The sequence below is a fragment of the Monocercomonoides exilis genome (genome assembly GCF_001643675.1).
Source record: "Monocercomonoides exilis strain PA203 chromosome Unknown scaffold18-1597598, whole genome shotgun sequence".
Taxonomy (NCBI): domain Eukaryota; phylum Preaxostyla; order Oxymonadida; family Polymastigidae; genus Monocercomonoides; species Monocercomonoides exilis.
Window position 1 is genome coordinate 627,729 of NW_027150563.1, and position 21,950 is coordinate 649,678.

The 21,950-nt window shown below is 34.8% G+C and overlaps 4 protein-coding genes across 4 annotated transcripts; 3 read left to right on the forward strand and 1 right to left on the reverse strand.

The window, feature by feature from the left end:
* Nucleotides 1–581: 581 nt before the first annotated feature.
* MONOS_12212 (uncharacterized protein) lies at nucleotides 582–2,970 on the reverse strand (the record flags this gene model as incomplete). The annotated part of the gene is made up of 2 exons (XM_067864815.1): nucleotides 582–2,793; nucleotides 2,873–2,970. 2 exons carry the CDS (start codon nucleotides 2,968–2,970, stop codon nucleotides 582–584), a joined length of 2,310 nt encoding a protein of 769 aa, XP_067728811.1.
* Nucleotides 2,971–3,954: 984 nt separating this feature from the next.
* MONOS_12213 (uncharacterized protein) lies at nucleotides 3,955–4,657 on the forward strand (the record flags this gene model as incomplete). The annotated part of the gene is made up of 4 exons (XM_067864816.1): nucleotides 3,955–4,086; nucleotides 4,177–4,225; nucleotides 4,324–4,430; nucleotides 4,538–4,657. 4 exons carry the CDS (start codon nucleotides 3,955–3,957, stop codon nucleotides 4,655–4,657), a joined length of 408 nt encoding a protein of 135 aa, XP_067728812.1.
* A 1,572-nt stretch (nucleotides 4,658–6,229) lies between these two features.
* On the forward strand, nucleotides 6,230–7,433 carry MONOS_12214 (uncharacterized protein; the record flags this gene model as incomplete). The annotated part of the gene is made up of 2 exons (XM_067864817.1): nucleotides 6,230–6,432; nucleotides 7,280–7,433. 2 exons carry the CDS (start codon nucleotides 6,230–6,232, stop codon nucleotides 7,431–7,433), a joined length of 357 nt encoding a protein of 118 aa, XP_067728813.1.
* A 12,487-nt stretch (nucleotides 7,434–19,920) lies between these two features.
* Nucleotides 19,921–20,148, forward strand: MONOS_12215 (uncharacterized protein; the record flags this gene model as incomplete). The annotated part of the gene is made up of 1 exon (XM_067864818.1): nucleotides 19,921–20,148. The coding sequence occupies one exon, from the start codon at nucleotides 19,921–19,923 to the stop codon at nucleotides 20,146–20,148; it is 228 nt and encodes a 75-aa protein (XP_067728814.1).
* Between the last annotated feature and the right edge of the window lie 1,802 nt (nucleotides 20,149–21,950).

Genomic DNA, 21,950 nt, shown 5'->3' on the forward strand with positions numbered 1-21,950 from the left:
CACTTTATACAAATTTCTGTTTTCACATATGAAATTTCACTCACTTAAATAGAAACAAAACCAATAGATGAATTGCACAATTTTTGTGTAATTGTGAAATTTATGAAAAAATTTGAAATTCGTATATGTTATTTTGAAATAATCATGTAATTTTGAAATTTTTCGGAAGAATTGAAAATAAGGCAGTTATTTTAAGTTCCACCAACAAATTTCAAGTTTAATAAAATTGTGGGAAGATCTCATATTTTTCTCAATTTTTACCCCTTTTTTATATAACTGAAAGGATGTAAAAATAATAAGTGTTTTATTAATTCTATTAAAAGAAACATTTGTAATTGATTATATTCAACAATTTGTGGATGGAAAAATTTTGATTCGTTGCTAAAAAAAAGTTCGAAAAATTTTCTTGGAAGAGTTTGGAAAAACAGGAAATAACAAGTCACAAACATGTGATGAAAATGTTTAATTTGAGTGTATTTAATGATAACAAAGAAAACCTGACATCACTTCTCATGAATTCAGATGACATGTTAAAAAAGCATTCAAATAAAAATTTTCAGAAAAAGAAACAATTGAGATAATTAAATAGTATTTCTAGGCATTAGAAAACTGTCAGTGATTAAAGAATTTGACATTTTTCTTATCAATTTTCTTTCTGAACTAGCTTTTGAGTTGATCTCCTTTATCAATTTTTTTTCCATCTCTTTTCTGATGGAGTATTCTGTCACTTTTCGATAGAACACTCCATCAGCTGGTTCCAAAGTATTACTGTCAATAACGATGTTGGTTAGCCAACATGCTATTTTTGCATCTGCATCAATATTCTGTTTTCCACCTGTATACTTATCCGACAATCTGAGCCATAACTTTTTAAGTCGGCCAAAAAACCATTCCACTGGGATTCTGAACTTTGCTAGACTTTTATTGAAATTTTCGATTGACTTTTCCATTCTGTCTTGAGATTGACTTTTGTTGCAAGTGGAAGAAGTCATAGAATTACTTGCATTTGAAGAAGGAAGAGGAGGGTGTGATGTGCAGGGATGAATTGTATCCTTGTTTGAGCTTGAAGTTATAAAAGACGTGTCCGTGGAATTCTGTGAACATGAATTCGGAACAGGTGAAAAAGCCAAAGAAAAAGAAGAATTGAGAATTGAAGAAGGGGATCGAGGATTTGAATTTGTTAACGAAGCGAGATGAACTGAAGATGAAGGAGAAAAAAGTGATGAAGAAGAAGGAGATTGATTTTGATTTGTGAAACTTGATTTCGAGAGAGGCAAGAATGCAGACGATGAATTTGATTTGGTAGATGAAGAAAAGGATTGAGGCATTTCTGACACTGAACATGAGACAGCAGCAGACGATGTGGAAATTTCAGAATTCAAAGAGTTGAACGAAGAATCTGATGAATAAATAATCTCAGCAGATTCAAATGAAGTTGAAGATGAAACATCATCAGAGATAGTTGAAGAAGGAGAAGGAGAGCAAGAGGAAGAAGAAGTTTCTAATGAAAATGACGAAGCCAAAGAAGGAGAGGAAGAAGAAGATGTGGATGGAGAAGATGAGCTTAACGATGAGTTGCATGGAAAAGAATTGGGCGATGAACATGAAATGAATGTTGAAGGTGTCAAACATAATTTTCTTTGACACGAAGATAATTTACTGTTCGTTGAGTGTTTTTTAATTGGTGTTATGACATCGATATCCGTGAAATGACCCTGATAGCCTTTGTCTGCAACAATTGCCCATCTGTCTGTGTGAAGAGTACAGTAATATTTTTCTTTTTCTTTGTCCGTCATCTTCAAATATTGGACATATCTTTCTTTTCCTTCACGAAACAAAGCCACATCATGAACACCTCCCATTACAGCATTTGACACAAATAAAGCTTTATGTGGATACCATGCGGAAACAGCAACTTCAAATTTCATACTGTAAACTTGATGGTGTCCATCGTATAGCAGCTTTGAATCTTCAAATGGAATTGGAGGAGTAGAGACTTTGATAGTTGTCGCATCAACCAAAAGAGCAACTTGTGGATAGTCTTCATTCAAAGGCGATTGAGGTCTTGGAGGATTGATGAACATCTTTTCCAGTGCATTTAATAAAGATGGTCTTATGTTCTTGATCGAATTGCAAGCCATTGATTCTGAAATTCCAAGAGAAAAGGCAATTCTTTTTAACGTTGTTTTGCTTGAAAGCCATTCCAAATAAACAACAATTTCGTCATGTGTTGTCAATCTTTTCTTTGGACCCTGTTTTGGAATTGCGCTTATTTCCGATTGAACTAAGTTGCCTAATTCAATAAGAAAGTCAATTGTTAGCCGAAGATGTTCATCATCTGGGTTATTCAATAGAGAATCAAAAAGAACTCCGTAGGTTTCGTTATCATCCTCATTTTTTTCTGTGTGAATTTCCATTTGATTTATTTCTTCAAGTTGTAAATCTCTTCTCTCTTTCAATGAGTTGAAATCTGGAAATTTATTTCTTTTTGAAGCAATTTTTCCTTTTTTCTTCTTAGGTTTTGTTTCATTGCTTGGAGCATTCAACTGTTCAGGCTTGCCCCTCTTCTCAGATTTTGCCGCCTTCGATAATTCAGTTGGAGAATTGTCAGAATTGTCAGAAGAGGAATATTGATCTCGCTTTTCTGATTCTCTTCTGTTGAAGCAAACCGAACCGATTTTACGTTTTGAAGGAGTGTAGTCAGAAAGTGAGTTTGAATCTGATTGATCTTTGTCTATTGAAGTGTTTTGCATCACTGTTGCTTCGATATAACTTGTTGAGCAGTCTTCATGACTTACAGTTTTATTTTGGGGAAGAGTTTGTCTGCAAATAATTCTTCAAAAAATTTCCAATGGAATGACTTTCAACAAACCTCAAATCTCTTATTTCGTTGCTTTGTTCCGGCAACCCAAAGAATATTGTTCCAAACAAAGATGAGGGAAGAGCTGTCATGTTGTAACTGTTTGACATAATGAAATTAATGGGAATAAATCATGAAACTTGTTCATTCATCCATGACTTTAGAGACATTTAAGATATTTTGTAAATGATGAATATTGAAATAAATGTTTGAAGAAACAATTGGTTTTATTCAATTTTCTATCTTTTCTTTCAATCTTTCGTTTTTTGAAATATAGATTTCAGTAGTGAATAAATATTAGAAAATATTTTGTGACTTTCATTGCCTATGAAACCATGTATGCAATCATTGAAAGCAATCATTAATAAATCGAAGCAGTGCCTTCAATGAAACAAATGACATTCTATGCCTTTTAATGAAGAAAAAATTGACAAAAACCGATGATTGAAAGGAAAAAAGCGGTGTTGTCATCCGATTCATAAAGTTTGTTTCCATTAAACCACAACAAATATGATCCGAAAATGAACAGATCATATCCATGAAAATGATTTACCGCTGGATAAAGAAAAAAAGAATCAAATATTCACAAGCGATTTACTGATTTTTTATTTGTTTTTGAATAAATGGATTTCTTCTACTGTTATATCTCTTCACGTAGCAATCGAATCACTGTGCGTGGATCATATAGTCGTTTGAATAATCTGAGTTGAATGTGAAAATTTGTTCAAAGTCTTATTGAACAAAATGTTGATAAAAAAGGAAATACTACTAATTTTTGAACCGTTCTATCAGTAATAAGACACAAGATACAGGATTTGGAGCTTTTCACAGACTAGAAGTAATATAAAACAATCCGTTGTTTTGTTTAACATTTTTTCCATGGAGAACAAGCACACAAACGTTTTGCTTTAAAATTTTATTGATATCAACTTCATCCATCACAGCTCGAATCCTTTAAAATATAACTTGACATTATTTGAAATTTCATATTTTGCAATATGAAAAGATTCTGAAATGTCTTTCACATCTTTTTTGCTCATGCTGCATACAGATCAGCCTTTCCATTCCGAAGGCAAAGAAGCGAAGAAAAGAAAATGACTGGGGTGTTTGATCAGTCCATGCGGCTGTCACCACGTGCGATGCAGACACTGAATGGATATGCTGTGGTGCTTTCTGCGACAATTTCAGTTTCGCTGGTGAATCTGCATCTTCAACTTGCAACGTTGGTGTGTTAGTTGTTTAGGAGAAAGTGGATCTCAGTATCGAACTGCGTGAACGCGTTCCATTTGGTCTGCATTCTGTTTAATCCTTCTAAGTTACAACCTTCCACAGCTCAACTGGTGTTCCGATCTGCTCAGTCGAGGAGTGTGACTGTGAAGACAGATGACGAAGTGATAAGATAAGGAGTTGTCGAGAATGAAGTGTGGAAGATTGAGGAGATAGTGGCGAAACTGGCAAGGAAGATTCTGGAGCTGAGGGAGAAAAACAATGCAAAGGTGAAGGAGCTGATGGAGCAGCTGGTGGAGATGAAGAAGAACATAGAGCTCAGCAAGGAGGAGTGGTGAGTGTGGTTAGCAAACAGATACTAATTGCTTGGCGATGCATGCTGCCATGCTTTTTTCACTGTCCTCTGCATAGTGCGGGATGGTTTTATCTTTGGCTTTGTTGATTCTGCAGTTGGGGCCGTGTGAAAAGAACCAGGAGAAAATTGCAGTAATTATCAAATATGGAAGTGCTGTGGTCCTTGTGGCACACACAAGTGGAAAAGGAGTTGTTGTGAAGTTGGGTGTTGGGTGAGCTTTGCCGGAGAAGGAAACTGCTGTGGAGGAGAAGATAAAAGGAGGGGAGCAAATCCTGGGATCAGAGAATGATCGGAGAAGAACGACGCTGGAGTCAATTGTGGAAGCATTGATGATTCTGGTGGTTGTTGTGAAGGAGGAGTGAACGCAACGTTGCGGTAGAAGATAAACGAGATGGAGAAGTTAATGAAAATGCTGATGGAGCTATCGAAAGAATATGAGAAGATGATAATAGAGCAGAAGGCGCTGTTCAATTTGGTGATTGTGAAGAAGCAAATGATACTTGCTCAAAAGAAGCAGAAGCAGAAGTGAATGAAGGCATCACATGAAGAGAAGGTTGAACGGCTGGTTGATCAGGAAAAGGAGCAGGAGGAGCTTGTGTTGCGGGGAAACTTTGACATGGAAAAAGATTGAGGGTCAGAGAAGAAAGGGGCGAGAAAGTGTTACAGTACGAAGAGGAGATGGATGAGCAGAAGAGGAGGCGAAGAACACGAAGAAGAAGAAGAAGAAGAAGAAGAATTTGATAAGGCAATAGAATTCACCCCATTTTCCATCGTCATCAACTTATTTGGCTGGAAAAGTGGGACAATAAAGCGAAGATGCGTGTGAATATTGCAATTTTGAATGATTTGCATCAAAAAGGAGGAGTGAATGGCATAACAGAAGGACAAATGAGGAGGAAGAAGGAGAGAATAGAAGGAGCTGTATTGGGAAGAGAGTGAAGGAGAGAGAGAGAAGGAGGAGGAAGAAGAAGAATAAGGCTGAAATGAAGAAATAGAAGGAAAAGAAGAATGGTTATAAGAAGAAAATGAAGAAGAAAGAGAAGAAGAAGAAGAAGATGATGATGATGACGATGAAGAAGTTAATAAAGAAGAAGAAGAAGATAAAGGAGAAGAAGGAGAAGAAGAAAGAATTGAAGAGGAATATGAAGGAATTGAAGAACATAAAGAAATATTTGGTTTATTTGATAGAAATGATAAAGAATTTGAAGAAGGAGAAGGAGAAGAGGAAGAGGAAGAAGAGGAAGAAGAGAAATATGTGTTATATTGCCCGAAGGCAGAGGAAGGCTGTAATGTTTGAGATGATGAATGAGATTGGGATGCAGAAAGCAGTGAAGAAGAACAAGAAACAGAAGAAGAAGAAGAAGAAAGAAGAAGAAAAGAATACATTGAAGATAATCTTGCTTGTTTTGTTGTTGAAGACAGTGGCAAATTGGTTGAGGAAGAAGGAAGAAGAAAGAAGATGAAGATTTCGGAGAAATTAGATCCATCGGAAAAATACAATCAACATTTCCGTTCCTGCTTTTCCCTTTCCTCTTTCACAGCCCAAACATTTATCATCAATCCAATTTTCTCTTTTTCCCTCCTCTTCTATGAATATTCTTCTTCTTCTTCTCCTTCTTCATATTGAAATTGCTCTTCTGTTATTTTTCTGCTCATTTCTTTCTCATCTCCTTTTGATCCATTTTCTTTTCCATTTCTGAACTCACCCTAAAAATCAACATTGCTCATCAAACAGCAAGCATTTGGGTGTGGCTGAGCCAAATGAAGATAATCATCTGAATGGAGACATGAAACAGACTGTGATTGAAGATGACGATGAGAAGGAAGATGATGTTGATGGAGGAGAAAGTGACGATATTCATGATGGTGATGAAAATGCAGATGAAAATAAGAGCGAAAAAGACGAAAAGGAAGATGAAGATGAAGAGGAAAGAAAAGAAGAAGAAGAGGAAGAAGAGGAAGAAGAGGAAGAAGAGGAAAAGGAAGAGGAGTGTGAAAAGGCAGAAAAAAAATAGATGCAAGTAAGCTGAATGTGATTCAGCTATCGCCACACCACGATGCGAAGAGAAAGCAGAAGAACTGAATGCTTGCTGCAACTCCAACAGTGGAATAGAAAGAGGCAGGGAAGGCGACTGTTGTTCAGTGGCTGGGAAAGAAGCATGCAGAGCAGAAGAAGGGTGAGGCTGAATGATGGGAGAAGATCCACAGGGAAAAAAATTACGGAAGTTTTTTGAGGATGTGTGGCTATCCGGGAGGTTCACGTGTTAGAAGTTCACAAGAGATGAGCAATTATTTTTTATTGTTTTTCAACATCGTGCTGTTGAAGATTCGTTGGAGAAGAAAATCTAGATGTTTTCTGAGGTGTTAAAATGGTTGAAGTTGGAGAAGGTGAGGACAGAGTCATCTGCATTCTCGAATTTTTCCTGAACTACAACCAGACAGAAGCAGCGTAGCTGAAGGATGCGATTAATGCTCTGCATGATTTCATGTTTTGTTTCGATGTGATTTCTTCTTCGTGTTCGTTGTCAGGAGAAGCTTGTGGAAAGATCACGTCTGTTCAAAAGGAATCTCTTCTGCGAATGTGCAATCCACAGATTTCACAGGCGCTATTGCTTTGTACCTTCCGAGATGCACACATGTTGTCTGTGTGCAGTCCGTCTTCATTTGCTTCGGTGCTGGAGACATGCCAGTTCAACGACTTCTTCTTGTTGTGTCTTGGGCTAATTGATATGTGTAATGCAACTCACTGGAGAGTTCCTCTAACGAAGAATGAAAACAGAGTGATTGCGAAGAATGTGAACAGGAACTGCATTGCGCTATGAGTGTGCTTTCAATAGCGTCTGCGTGAAAATGGATGAGAGCACTGGTGGGGCTGAGGTGGTGAAAGGAGACTGCACCGAAGGATATCTCAAAGAAAGAAGGGCAGAGGGCGCTGTTCCAAATGGTGCGGCAGCTGGTGGTACTGCTGAGGCTGCAGCTGAAGAGGAATGAGGAAGAAGTGTCGTTTTGCTTTGGGATGCTACTGTGGGACGGACAGTGAGTGATGAGGTTTCACAAGACGATGATATTGAAGATGGAGAAGGAATTATATCTTGCTAAGATTCATCAGTATATGCTTCTTCAGAACATCGTTAAGATCTCCTAAAGAACAAAGAATTAATGATAAACAAAATGTTGCTGTTCTTTGAGCCATTATCAGAAGGGATTGATCATATGACTTCTCATCAAACATTTTCATCAGTATTGTCATCTTCATCGTTGTCTTCTTCTTTTTCTTATTCTTTCTCTTTTTTCTCCTGTTTCTTATCTCAGTCATTTTCATTCAAAAAATTGTTCGAATGTAATAAATATATCTCGAATCTTGAGAAAGCATTGTTTTCTTTCATTTGATTTCCTTCAAAAAGGCAGGAAATGTTGAAGAAAAAGAATAAAAAATGAGGAAGAAGAAGAAGAAGAAAAGATGATGACGACGAAAAAATGTTTGAAAATTGTTTTTCTGTCGGATTGACTGAAATTTGATTAAACATTCAGTTTTCCCCAAAAGAGATCAGGAGAAGAGATGGTATCATTAGTCATGGAACTGAAAGGGAAGATAAGATAACAGCAAGAGAAAGCAGACCCAGATGATGTGAAATTATTAAAATGACAGTTATCCGAAGTAATTCAATCTGCAACGAATCGCACATTGTTGGCATTTAACTGGAGAACATGAGCAGATGATAACGGAGCTGTAGCTAATTAAACTTTCATGGAGGGTTCGCAGAAAACTGTAGACTTAGTGAGAAAAGAGTTGTGCAGTATAATGTTCCAACATTATAAGTTCCATTCTTCTCAAATACTCTTAAGTCATTAATATTCACATTTTCTGAGCAATTCACAAGAGCAAGTTCCTGTTGAAACTGAAATGAGAAAAACATTAGCTGCTTCAATTTTTACCTGGACAGTTGCGCTCACACCACTTTGTACATATTTCACATCAGCGTTGAAGTCAAAGTCTTCACTTCTTATTTCAGTCATTGTTTTTGCTAATATCTGGACTTCATTTGCACAACCTGGAATAAGTTGAGTAAAACAATGGCTGATAGAATTACACGGATAGCTTTCATTGATCCCACATGAAAAAGCACCTTTGGAATTTGGTTGAGCAGCAGTTGAAAAAACAAATCTGGTTCTTCCTCCAGCATCATTAAGCCATTCACTTTTGTCAATGTTTGAACCCAAGTTTGCACTAACTCTGTTTCCTATTTATCTGTTTGAACAACAGTTTTGATGAATGTTGTTTAGCGTAAAGTCTTGAGAAGAATGCCATGTCCACCTTTCACACAAGTGTTATTGCGGAAAAAACAGTAGAAAAATTAAATTCCTTTATTCACTGCATTGATTTGTGAGCAATCAGCACCTCCTGCTATCATCGAAAAGCAGTTGCAGAATAGGCAGTTATTTATTAATTCATTGTCCATTAAAAGCCAATGCTCAATTGCACCACCTCCAGAACCTGAAGAGTTAAGCGCACTGCAGTTGAAAAATAAACGAATTAATAACACAATTGTTCTGCCTCTCGGTTCTCTTTGCACGCAGATCAATTGCCCCTCCGTCGTTGCCTGAAGAGTAATTTTGAAAGGAGCAATCATAAACCACTGGCTGTGTATTAACATTTACGATCTTTATCCCTTCTCCTCCTCCCAACTCGGGGGTTCCTTTCACTGAACGTTGAACAAATGTGGTATGGAGCAAAATACATTCTGCTATCTTCAATGCATCTATTCCTCCACATCCTGTAGAAGAAGCATTACATTTAGCAAAAGACGAATTTTCAATCAAAAGAACGGTTTTTTCACAGTCTTGGAAATAAAGTGCACCTCCTTGTTGCGATGTGTAACCAATTCATTTCCATAATGAAAAGGACTAAATTTCTGTTGTATCCATTTTGTTTTTAATTTTATTTGAAATTTATTCTATTCTCTCTCACCTTGAGATAAGTATTTTTCATTTGAATTGTTCAAACCAAGATAAACAGTAAAAATGAATTCATAAGTTTTTTTTCAAATCTGAAAAATTTTTCACCGTGATAACTTGTGAAACACATTGTCCCTCATATATCTTGTTCAGAAACTTTCGTGATAAAATGCAACGAATCTTATGTCACCAGAAAACAAATATTCTAATTGATCAAAAAATAACATCAAATTTTTCTTTCAAGAGTCGTTTTTTTTTGGATCCTGAAGTTTATCATTGATAATCTTTCTCGTTTGTGAAATTTTGAATATTGATGATAAATAATATTTACAGAGTGTTTCATAACATTCTCCAATCGGTAAATATTTAGATCCTTGGCGACTTTTTAAAAAATTTGACCTTTATCATTCATCTGAAAAAAAAATGCAATGAAAACCTTCAAACTTTCATAATGATGTCTTTGAAAAGAACAAAATAGTATTCCAAAGCTTGTTTCGAAAAATCATTAATTATTTCGAATTAATTTTGTTAAAAAGTTTTTTCTTTATTAATAACAATAAAAAAACAACAGAACATTTTTTTAAAAATATGATTTGAATAACTTCATGAATTTGTATAATATATTTTTTCAGAGAAAAAATTTTGTCCACCTGAGTTATTGCAAAATTCCCCAAAAATTTCAAAATATCCATAGACAATTTCAAAATTATTGGGTAATTTTGAAATAACCCAATAATTTTGAAATTTTTTTTATTTCACAATTCATCTAATACAAAGATATATTTTAATTTCAGATAAAGTTATGTGAGTGTTAACAGTAATTTCAAGAAATTAAGAAATTTTTATTTTATATGAAAAATAAAACAAAAGGAAATTTTCAAAAAAATTATGACATATGAATGAATATTTTTATCATCAATTTAATGGATGAAATGCGAATAAACAAAACCTGTGTGACGTTTTGACCACTGATGTGAAAAAATTCAATTCTGACGGACTCATCAAAAATATTCACGTCACTAATGTTTATTAATAATGATTATTCGTAAAAGCACAAAAAAAAAAATCTGATAATTTGTTTTATAAAATTTTAAATTTATTGTTTTTATCAAAAAATTATGGTGGAAATCAAAGTTGAATACACGCAAAGAGAACTCAAAAAAAAAAAAAAAAATAAAAAATAAACTGACGCGAAAAATCTATACTGATGGACGTGAAATCAAAATCTTCATCACGTCACACAGGTTTAGAATAAACAATTTTTATTCGAATGATCTGACTTTATTCGAATAAACCCCCTTTTAATTGAATGAGAGGCAGTTTATTCAAATAAACGTCTGCTTTCTTGAATCAACCATGAAAGATTCGAATAAAAAGTTAATAGATATTGTTATGGAAAATTAGTTCATGTTTTCGATGTTTTTAATGCGTTATTCACAATTAATAAAATATTTAAAACAAGTGATCAAACATTTTTTTCGTGAAAATCAAAGAAAAACTTTTTTATGATGATATTTAATGAAAATTTTCATGATTCACAAATTTTTTTGCATAATTTTTCACATGTTTTCGAGGTTTTTTATTGAATAATCATCTTTATCAACTTTGATCACAATATAAGTAGTATAAATTTCATGAAAATAAAGATTTCTTCATCTTCTTGCATTGGAACGATAATTTCGTGTTGAAAACGTTGTGCGCCAAAATGACTGATAATGCATATTAACATATCCTTCTTTATTTTGCCTTCATCTTGTTTCACAATCTTTTTTTTTTTTTGATTCAGATTTTTTGATATTATTATCCTTAATTTTTCGATTATGTTAGTTATTTAACAAAAAAGCCGTTTGCTTTTTCGTACACTCATCCAACTGCTGTTGAGTGAGCAATGTTATTTATTTCTTATTTGAATGTTAGCACGAAAATAAAAATCCAAAAGAATATGCAAAAATTACAGATTCCTTAAACATCTCAGGCAATTCAACGTAAATAATAGTTTGAAAAAAACTTTCGTGAAAATATGAACATGTTTATTGTTTATTTGCTTTGATTCATTTTTTTAACATTGCGAAAATATCCTTCATATTCTTTCAACATTGCTTTTGATTTTTGTAGACTTAGAATCACATTTTGTTTTTCTGTTGACTTCATATTCTGATACACCGAGTTACTCATACATGTTTCTGTGAAATTCATCCACCGGGTCAGTACAGAGATGTAATATTTTACCTATTATTTGCTGCTCAAATTATTTAACCTAATAACTTCCTTTTATTTGATGCTTCTTCTTCTCATCCAAAAATTATTTCATTCACAACAATTTCAACCGCACTTTCTTGCTTGCTCCCAACAATCTCCAACTTCTTCACCGCTTGCACACATTTTTATGAGTTTATCCTAAGACGGAAATTGAGAAATGGGAATTGGGAGAGCGGTTGGTGCTGCTTGAGGCTTCTTCAATGGAGTAGTTGGATTGTCTGCACGAATAAATGTGAATGGCATGGAATGCACTTGCAGATGCTGCATGCAACAAAAACATCGAACATATGAAATCGGTATTTGTCAACTCAAACAGCGTGCAGATTAGACTTCACCATTCCACAACTGCAAAGAAATAAGCACCCAGCTCGGAGACATTTGTGTGTGGCTCAAAAGCCAACTTGTCCAGAGCCAATGAATCCTGATTGCTGAGAATGATTGCGCTAACTTCGTAAATGTACCCATCTGATAATTGGATGGAGATCCATGAATGAAAGAGGCTACAAATGTTCGGCAGGAATGGATTGAAACCCTGGCTGTCTTCCTGGAACAGCAGCGTTGATCTTTCTTCTTCCAAACAAGTGTTAACTGGTATATGAAATTCGACAAGTATGCCGGACAGATGAAGTGTGCTGGGCTGCTGATGCAGAACGTTATGTGTACAGCCTATGCATCCATGCGCTCAAAGCCAGTCATAACTGATCTGCAGGAATCGATCCGCGATTCACACGAAGCAATGACAAATCCTGCATCTGTCAGGTTGATCTGACTGGATGTGAATGGAACAAGGAAGCGGGACAGATCAACATTTATAAATGTTTGATCGCTCTCCACAAACGTTTGCGGACCATAAACAAACAGTTCGAATAAGAGGTGGAAAGTGACCGGGGTGACACTCACATTGATGTTGAAGCAGTCCACATATATGTTTCTTTCTTTGACTGAATCGTTGCTCGCAAAAGAGAATGCCTCTGAAAGGGATGTTGCTTTGCTGCATCTGTGTCTGCGCTTTTCACATACAGAACATTTCTTCTGTCTATTTTCTTGTTGCACTATCCGTAACAAAACTCGCACCCATCAGCACTCAGATGGTTTTCGCTCGGAATAATCACTCCAATCAGTTCACTTGCATCGCATGGCAAGGCCAGGCCCTCTTGAATTACAGTTGTGTTCGTTTCCACAGAGCCGATGATACACAGGAGAGACAAAGAGGGAGCAAAAGCATAAACGCATACCCTTCCATCTGCACGCTGCGTCCTTCAAAATGAACAATGACTCCTTCAATCTGAGAAGAGCTGGCGGGAGAAACGTCTTGCTGTCGAGCGGAAGTCGATCCCGAGGTATGGAGGAAGATATGATCTCGGAGGAACGAAGAAATGAATTCCAGACAACAGACTAATCAGTGCAGATGAAGCTCTAACCTTCAGTAATTAGTACAGCGCAACGGCGGGTGCCATAGAGAGCGACTAAAGAAAATTTGAATATGGGTTATTTTTTTTGAAATCATAAAAAAAGATCAAAAATCGAAAAAAAAAATCCTACTGTGGTATTTATTGATCAAAGAGAAAAATTGATTTTTTTGAAAGTATTCAGCTTTAGAAACTGTGATTTATATGTGTTTTATTCATTTATTGAAAAAAACAAACTTTTTTAGACTTTTAGTGAAAATAATTTTTATGATCAAGTTTCTTTAAAAAAATATGAAAATAGAAAATTCAAACTTCAAAAAGGAAAACAGTTATATCACAATTGTAAAAACAAAACTTATAAAGAAAATTTATATTTACTGAACAATTTTTACGGATATTAATGAACAAAATAACATTTCTTCAAATAACATGCATTGAGTTTTGCTTTAATTGAAGTGAAACATCATCACCAATTTCCTGCTACAGCTGAGCAGTTCAACGATTAATTATAACAACAAAAGGAATGGAGTATAAACAATAATGGATGATTACGATAAAGTTTATCTTCCTTTTCTTTTCAAATTCTTTTCATGAAATGATTTTCTAGCTTTCTTCTCCATCCGATGCCCACATTTCTTCCTTTTCTGCTCCACTTCATCTGAATCCCCCATTTGAAAATGTTGCCCATGTTGAATTCTTTCGTTCATATTGTTTGCCTTATTTATCTTTCGTTACACTGTTTAATCACTTCTCTCACTAGAAAACTTATAAAGCTTTTTCTGCGAATTTGCATCATTCATTTTCTAAATTTTCTTCTCCTCTCAGCCATCTCCCTCTTCCTCGATCACACCTTCATCACCAGTCTCACTTTCAACAACCTCACAATATTCCATCTCATATCTCTCGCAAACCCCTTCTCTTTCGACTCCTTTAACAGTTCCAACAGTTCCATGAGCAGAGTAAATTTGGAACACAGAAACCAGCAAACTTACGTTGGCCACATGTTTTCCTTGACATGAAAATCAGTAAATTCAGTATTATTGAAGAGGTGAACAAAGAACGAAGAACGAAGAACGAAGAACGAAGAACGAAGAACGAAGAACGAAGAATAAGAATAAGAATAAGAATAAGAATAAGAATAAGAAGAAGAAGAAGAAGAAGAAGAAGAAAAAAAATGTTTGATAAAGAGGCAGTGCTTGGGCTAGTTATGTCTTGGGACTTGTGTGTGAGTGAAGAGGAGTCTGTGGCGGGAGATGAAGGTGTGAGTGGTTTTGACGGAGTTCCAACAAGAAAAGAAGAGGCAGATGATTGGATGTGATGCAAGCGAGATAAAGAAGAGGAAGCAATTACCGAAAAGGCTGCGCTGATTTGAGTGTGCATCTTGGAAGATGAAAGTTTGCTGTAGAATAAGCAAAATTTCTGCTGTTGTTCATCTTCATTTTCTTCACCTCCTTCTTCTCTTCCCGTGTCCCTCCTCCTCCTCCTTTCCGTTGCTGCCTGTTCTTGTCATGTGTCGAAATTATAACTTTATCAATGTGGAATACATATTATTCTCCATCGTCTTCGTCTTCGCCTTTGGCTCTTCCTGCTGTCTCCCTTTCCTCTGCTCTAAGCTTAACTTGCTTCTGAAATCCGCCTTCTTTGCCTCTTCCATTTGAACTTAAACTCCTCTCTCTTCGCTTCTTGGAGGTGTCATTAAGCGAGAAGATGAGAGCAACATCCCTATGAGCTCCTTAATCCCATTTCCATTCCTCCTTCCATGCCCATTCACCTTATTCACTCCGTTCAGCTCAGCCAGAGTATAGAAGCTGTATAAAGTGCTGAAGCAGAACGGAACGCGCCTCTGGGGAAGATGAAAACAGTTCAAATGCACGTCCAGCAATCCCACAGAAGGTGCTGATAGTGATGATGTTGCTGTTGAGAGAAAGCAAACTGAATGACAAATTTTAGGAGCTTGTAATCAATCTGCTAATTGAACAGCTTTCAAGCATTTGATAGTCTATTAACTGATGCAATGCAAAAATGAGAGGAAATACCTAAGAAGCAGAAGAAAGCGAAGAAGGCTAAGAAAGTGATGATGACGAAGAGACACATATATATTAAATCTGCTGAATAATAATTATTTTGTTGAGAAAAATTTGTGTGAAGTCGTTAATTGGACCAAATATTTTATTCAATAAGTTGATTTCATATATGGCAAGACAATCGTTATCGTAATAATTGTTATCGTCTGAATGAAATTAATTGATGAAAAATTACATCCTTTGTTCATTGACTTTCTTTTTGTAATATCCTTTCCTTTCTCTTCAAAAAATAGAAAATGAAAATTTCTCTCATTTTTTTTTCTTTGCTATTTTCATCTTCCATTCAGCTCACAAAATCATCAGAAAATATCAATCCCCTCCTTTTCTTCATCTTTCACATTCTCTTCCATAAAATATTCTTCTCCTCTCATAAAAAAATACCCCTCTTCCGATCTAACATTTCTCAATTTCCCTCTTCTCATCGGCTTTCACCCTCTTTTCTTTCTTTTCAAATTCCATTTCTCCCATCAACAATAAGCCCTCTTTCATCATCCTCAGCCACTTCTCTATATATTAACTATATTATCTTCTCAAAATCTCCACCCACTCTTCCCCACCCCTTTGTCTCAGATTTTCTTCCATTCAAAAATCCCTCTCGAAATATTAACATTCAAAAAAACACTCAACTTTCACCCCCTGCCACAAATAATCCTCTTCTATCTCTTCTCTGCCCCATATTCCTCCTGTGCAAGGTGTTGATGAAATAAACGTGATATACTTCTTTTGGAGGTTGAGAATATTATTAAAGGAGATGATCATGCCAAAAACAGAAAAACCACCTCTGCACATCCACCACAATGTGTACGGGCTGAAAAGACCCTCCAGTGAGATGCACAATGTATTTTGTGGAGATGCATTCTTTGTTGCATTTTGACCATTCTGAGACTGAAATGAAGAGATTGATTTATTTTTTGAATGATGATGGCTGTGGAGATGAGTGTGTCGACAAAAAGCAGTCGAAGAGCAGTTTGGTCTTTATTTATTTTTCTATATTTGAATATTTGCCTGTTGATGTTTTTTGTGTTCCTTTCAGGGCAGGAAATGGAAATGAATGAAAATGAATGAAAGCTGGATATCTCGTTGTGCATGGTGGCTATGGAGTTGGGAGAGCGAATTCATATGGAAAGTGCCCAGAGTGAAGGGATTTGAATGGAAATTGACGATGATATTCTTTGAAGAAATACAGAGTGCCTTGAATTGAGAAAGGTGAGATTTGAACAGAAAACATAAATCTCACTTTTTGCAGAAGAGTGAAATAGTGGCATTTGAAGCTGATATGACTCCTGGAAAGGATGGTTGGAGAATCAGATGATGATATACTTGAAAATAGAATATTTTCATTTAGTATTTATCGATTTCAACTTATCTTATTCTATTTATTTTCAATAACATTGTTTTACAGTTTTTAACTAAAGATATTGATTGATAATGTATTGTGATTATTGTTGTCATGTTTTTCAAACCCACAAATTTTTGTTTTGTTCTGTTCATTAAAGCTTTGATATTTTTTGAAAATTTTTAATTTTTTTTTCAAAATTTAAAATAAAAACAATTTGGAATGAATTAAAAACGAAAAATAAACAATAACAACAATATATAAAGCAATATTTTTGCACGATCATCACTTTCATTTTTCTTTTTTGAGCAACCCTTAATGAAAAAAAATTTTTGATCAAACGTCGGAATTTTTTTTGATATCAAAAAAAATCACCCATATATATATATACAGTCTGTCCCAAAAAAATGTTGATCTGTCCTTTTTTAATGTCGATCATACCATTAACAATATAAATAACTCTCACCCAATATTGAATGAGGTGATAATTGTTGGAAATTTTTTTGTTACACTAGTATTTTTTGAAAAGTCGTTCTCGTTAATAGCTTGTGCAAAAACAAATTTGAAGCAGTTTGACGTATGATATTGCTGGTTTTATAGTGTCTTTAACAAGAGAAATAATTCGTTATTTTGTTTTTTAAAGATATTTATCCAGAAAAGAAATATAAGGCAAATTGTTGAAAGAAATATATGAGAAGCAAACGGAGAAAGTGTTTCTCACAATATTGAAGTTATATATTTTGCATAAAGAGAAAATATGTTTACCAATTTTCTCACAATAAATGTAACAATATATTCAGGCAATTGAAATATCTTGAAGTTTGCTTTCGATATTCAATTGATAACTTTCATTTTCTTTTTTTTGAAAGGAAAATCTAAAAGAAACGTCGAAAAAACAACATTATTTCATTTGATCATCATTTTGCAGTGTAAAGACATTTGTTGTTTGAATGAGGCAAATTTCATTATGACTCATTAAAGATAATTCCTTTTATATATATATTCATTGGTATTTTCGTTTTGATAAAATTATTTGATTGAACCATGAATTCTATTTATATTTGCCACGAAACAAAAGAATCTTCAAGTTGTTTTGACATACTATATATGTTTGTTTATTATGTTCCATTTCATAAAACAATGTTTTTAATGAATATGAAAAATTTATAATTGTGCGTTGATGACATTTTTTCATTTTTAAAAATAAGCTGAAAAGAGAGAATTTTAACAACAAACAACAAATAATCAATTGTGTTACAGTTTTTTGATGCAGTTGCCATGGTTATAATTGCTTGAAATGAATTCGACTTGAAACAAATTATATTCTAATATCGTTAAAAAAATTTTTTCCACAAAAAAGAATTGGATTCAAAAACAAGAAAAAGAGATGTTGAAATAATTGATTGTTAATTAATAGCATGGGTCCTTATTCACGAACATTTTCCAGTTAAATTGAATATTAGATGGGTTGATAACCTCTAAATGTTCTGTCTTTGAACCACCTCATCTGTCAATAAACAATACGAAAACAAACAAAAAACAATGCGGAATATGCCAATACCAAAATAAAAGAAAAAATTACATTTTATATGTGAGATAAAAAATTTTTCATTTATTGTTCATAAATTAATGAAAAATATGGTTCATCATCAAAATTAATAAGCATGGGATGATCGACATTAAAAAAGGACAGATCAACATTTTTTTGGGACAGACTGTATATGGGGCAAAATTTTTTTATTTATGAAAAAAACCATGTTTTGTTCCAAACTTATTCTGCATACATATCACAATGCATATAACATTATTGTGCAAAAAAATATTTGCAACGAAATCCATAATAATAATTTATTTTCATTTTTGAAAACAAATGTGTTTTTTAAAGAAATATCAGGAGAATATTCATGAAAGGTGTGATTTGAATATTGTTTGCATTATTATATTATTAAAACAGGTATGGAAGTTTCACTGAATTGTCAATGCTTCTTTCATTGATTTCATATTTACTGTTACAATTTGTGTTTGTTATTGAAAAAGTATGTGGTAAATTTGTTCATTCGAACTGAAAATTGGATGAAGACACAATTGCGTGAAGATTTGTTGGATTCTCAAAATTTTCAAGTTAAAATTAAAAGAAGAAGAAAAATCACTGTCTGTATAGAAATAGCTTCATTTCCACCTTTATCATTATCTTATTTATATTCCTCTTCCTCTTTCTCCAATTCTTTTCACTCCTTTCAAACACATCCATCCCTCTTTTCAATCTTCCATGTAAGTTGTTCACTTTTATTTATTTTCGTCGAGTGGTCTGTATTTTCCATCGTCTTCTTCATCCTCGTCTCAATTTCAGGCATCTCTTCTTTATCCACACGGTTCTGCACAAAAGATGCCTGCTTTTTGATGATTGTGTTGGAAGGCAATGGTATTTCCTTGCATGGCTTGCGTGCTGTTGTGGAGGCGAAGAACGACTGGCTCGATAGAAAAATGGAAAGTGCTACTGATGCACTCTTCTGCTGAGGGAAAGGTGAAGTGCGCAAAAACATGGAAGGAGATTGGGCTGTTGAAGGATGAAATAAAAGATATCAAGGTGGTGAAAAATATGAAATTTAGATTGAAACAAAAAAGTTTGTTATTCTTTAATGTTTTTTTTAACAATTATTTTTTTAAAAAAGAAATAGCTTCACGACTTCATTCAATACTCATTAATGTTTTCATTCATTTTCATTTTTATCATCAAAGCCAACACATCAATGAATTTATTTATCCACACTTTCCCACTGCAACACTGAAACTACCAGCATCATCTGCCACTTCGCTTATGTCTCTTCTCTTCAAGCACACTTCTGCTTCCTTGTCACTTCTCTTATTTCTCCCTGTCTTCACTCTCTCTGAGATATCTGCCTTTGCAGAATGCACTTGTTCTTCACATACTTGTTCAGAGCAACCATCAGATGCGTTTGTGGAGCATGTCTCGCTCCATTTAACAGATGAGAAGAATGACACGACAATAATACTGCTGCTGATTACACTTGATGTTTCATGGTACTGAATGGACTTGTGCTGTTTGCAGTGGGGAAGATGTCATTTCGGAAGAAAAAAGAGGAGGAGAAGGAGAAGGAGAAGGAGAAGGAGAAGAAGAAGAAGATGATGATGAATATGCTTGTGTAACTGTGCATGTCACAACAGATAAATACACCTCCATCCACTTTTCATTCATCTCTCTGTTTTTGGTGCACAGCAACTCTTCTGACTTGAGGATCAGCCAGCCAACCCCAATCTGTGTCAAATGCTTCTCCAAAAGCAAAAGATATGACTTATGCTCAGCAACATCGTTACGAATGGAATAAAAACATGTCAAAGCGAGAGAACAAAGAGAAGCAACGTGGCTGGGTTCTTTTGTGAAAGAAAAAAGAACATCACAAAACGACTGCGAAATGATGGAATTAAATGAATCTTCTGGTAAAATTGGAATAGAAGGAAGCGAAATTGAGGAAAAGGATGAATCTGAATCAAAAAGAGGAGTCGGCTTCGTTCCTTTCAAAATCATTAGAATGGAGAGAAAAGCGGACGCAGACGGAGATGGTGAATTATACAGACAAGAAATGAGAGAAGTCATCAACGACATTGCTGCTTCACGTGGAACAGGAGGCAGCTCATCCTGACAAGCACTGTTACCATCCAGAGGAGCAAGAGAATACAGCGACTTCACTGCATATGTCCACTTTCCCGACTGCTTTGACAGGGAAGGAGAAAGAAAGTCCTGGCAGCGCTGAGGGTAATTGGCAAGGAGGAGCAGCCAAGAGGAAACAGGAGACAGAAAGCAAGCATCGCGCAGGAAGGGGAACAGAGGGACGAATTGGATGGCTTTCTTCCGCTTGGCAGGCAGAAGATCGAGCAGCGATGTGATGAAGAAGAAGAGCTACTGGAGAAGAATGGAGAGGTATTGCTGTGACAGAGAGTCGTCTATTTTGGACAAATACACTGAGACTGACTTAAGAACAGCAGAAAGGGCGCAGAGGAGCACGCGGAAGAAGCACATATAATGTAATGGCAGAGAACCCGCGTCTTGCATGCATTCTGATGAAGATGGAGAAGAAGTACGGAAATCAAGATGATCAACCCGAAGAAAAAGTCTGGGGCTGTTAGAGAGAAAAATAAAGGGACAATTTCATTTGAGACGGAAAAGAAAAACAAGCTATTTTAAACAGAAATCTTCTCAGTGCAATCCATTTCATCTGCTTCTCATCAGTTTGATTATCCTCCTTCTTCAATTCTCAGGCAGTCTGTTTTTTCTTCGATACTTATATCGAATTATCCTTCTCCTTCTCCTTCTCCTTCATCTTCGTCTTCGTCTTTCCATTCTCCTTCACCATTTTTTACTACTTCTTCTTCTCCTCTTTCACTATTTTATCATTTTTCGTCTTTTTCTCATATTCTTGTATTTTGTCTGTTTCAACTCCTTCAACTCCTTCTTCATCTTCATTTTTTTCTTCATCTTCATCTTTACTTCCTCCTGCTCCACTTCATTCTTCTTATTCTTCTTCCTTCTCGTCTCCTTCTTCTCCACTTTGCACAACCGCTCCACCATCTGTACGTTATCCTTATTCTTCAACATTTGTTCACTCTTCACTTCGACCTTCAATGTTTATTTTTTCTCCCACTCTTATTTCTGATTCATCGCACTCATCATCATCGTCTTCTTCTTCTTCTCCTCCTTCTTCTTCTTCCATACCAATAACTTCCTTTACAGATTTCCTTCTTCTTCTTCTTCTTTCCTCGCATCTTGCCCTTTGTTTCGATGTTCGTGAGCCATCTCAGCGAAAACGATAGGACAAATGGGGGAAAATACGGACTTTCAAGCTTTTTATGCACAAAGCATAGAAAAATTGTTTAACTTATAACATTTTTAAACTTAACCAGATTTCAAAATAAATTTGATTTTCATATCTGCAAGCAAATATCATTGATATAATAACATTATGTTGTGTGACATCACATGTATTTCAAAAAACAAACCAATTTTTTTTCAAATTTCTTGATCACAAAAAGATCATCTTTAATGTATAATTTTTCAATGAAAATGCCTGAAGTCAAATATTTTGTCCCAAATGAAAGATAATAAGTGTCTGAGAAGCTTATTTAAGCCTATGTGACATGACAAATCACAGAAACGATGTCAGTCAATAACAGATCATTATACCCAAAATATTGTTTTTTTATAATAATAATAATAAACCCTCGTTATCAGTTTGTATTATAATTTGAATTCAAAATAGCAAATTCTTTATCAATTTTTCACAAAAATATTTCGAAAACCATAATGCTTTCAAAAATATTTGATAGGATCGCTAAATATTTTATAAATACATTGAAATAAACACTAGTCTTGTTGATCTTATAAATTCTTTTCAAATTGGCTAACAAAAATCTTTGGAGGATATGGAAATTGTTTGTGATCAACGTA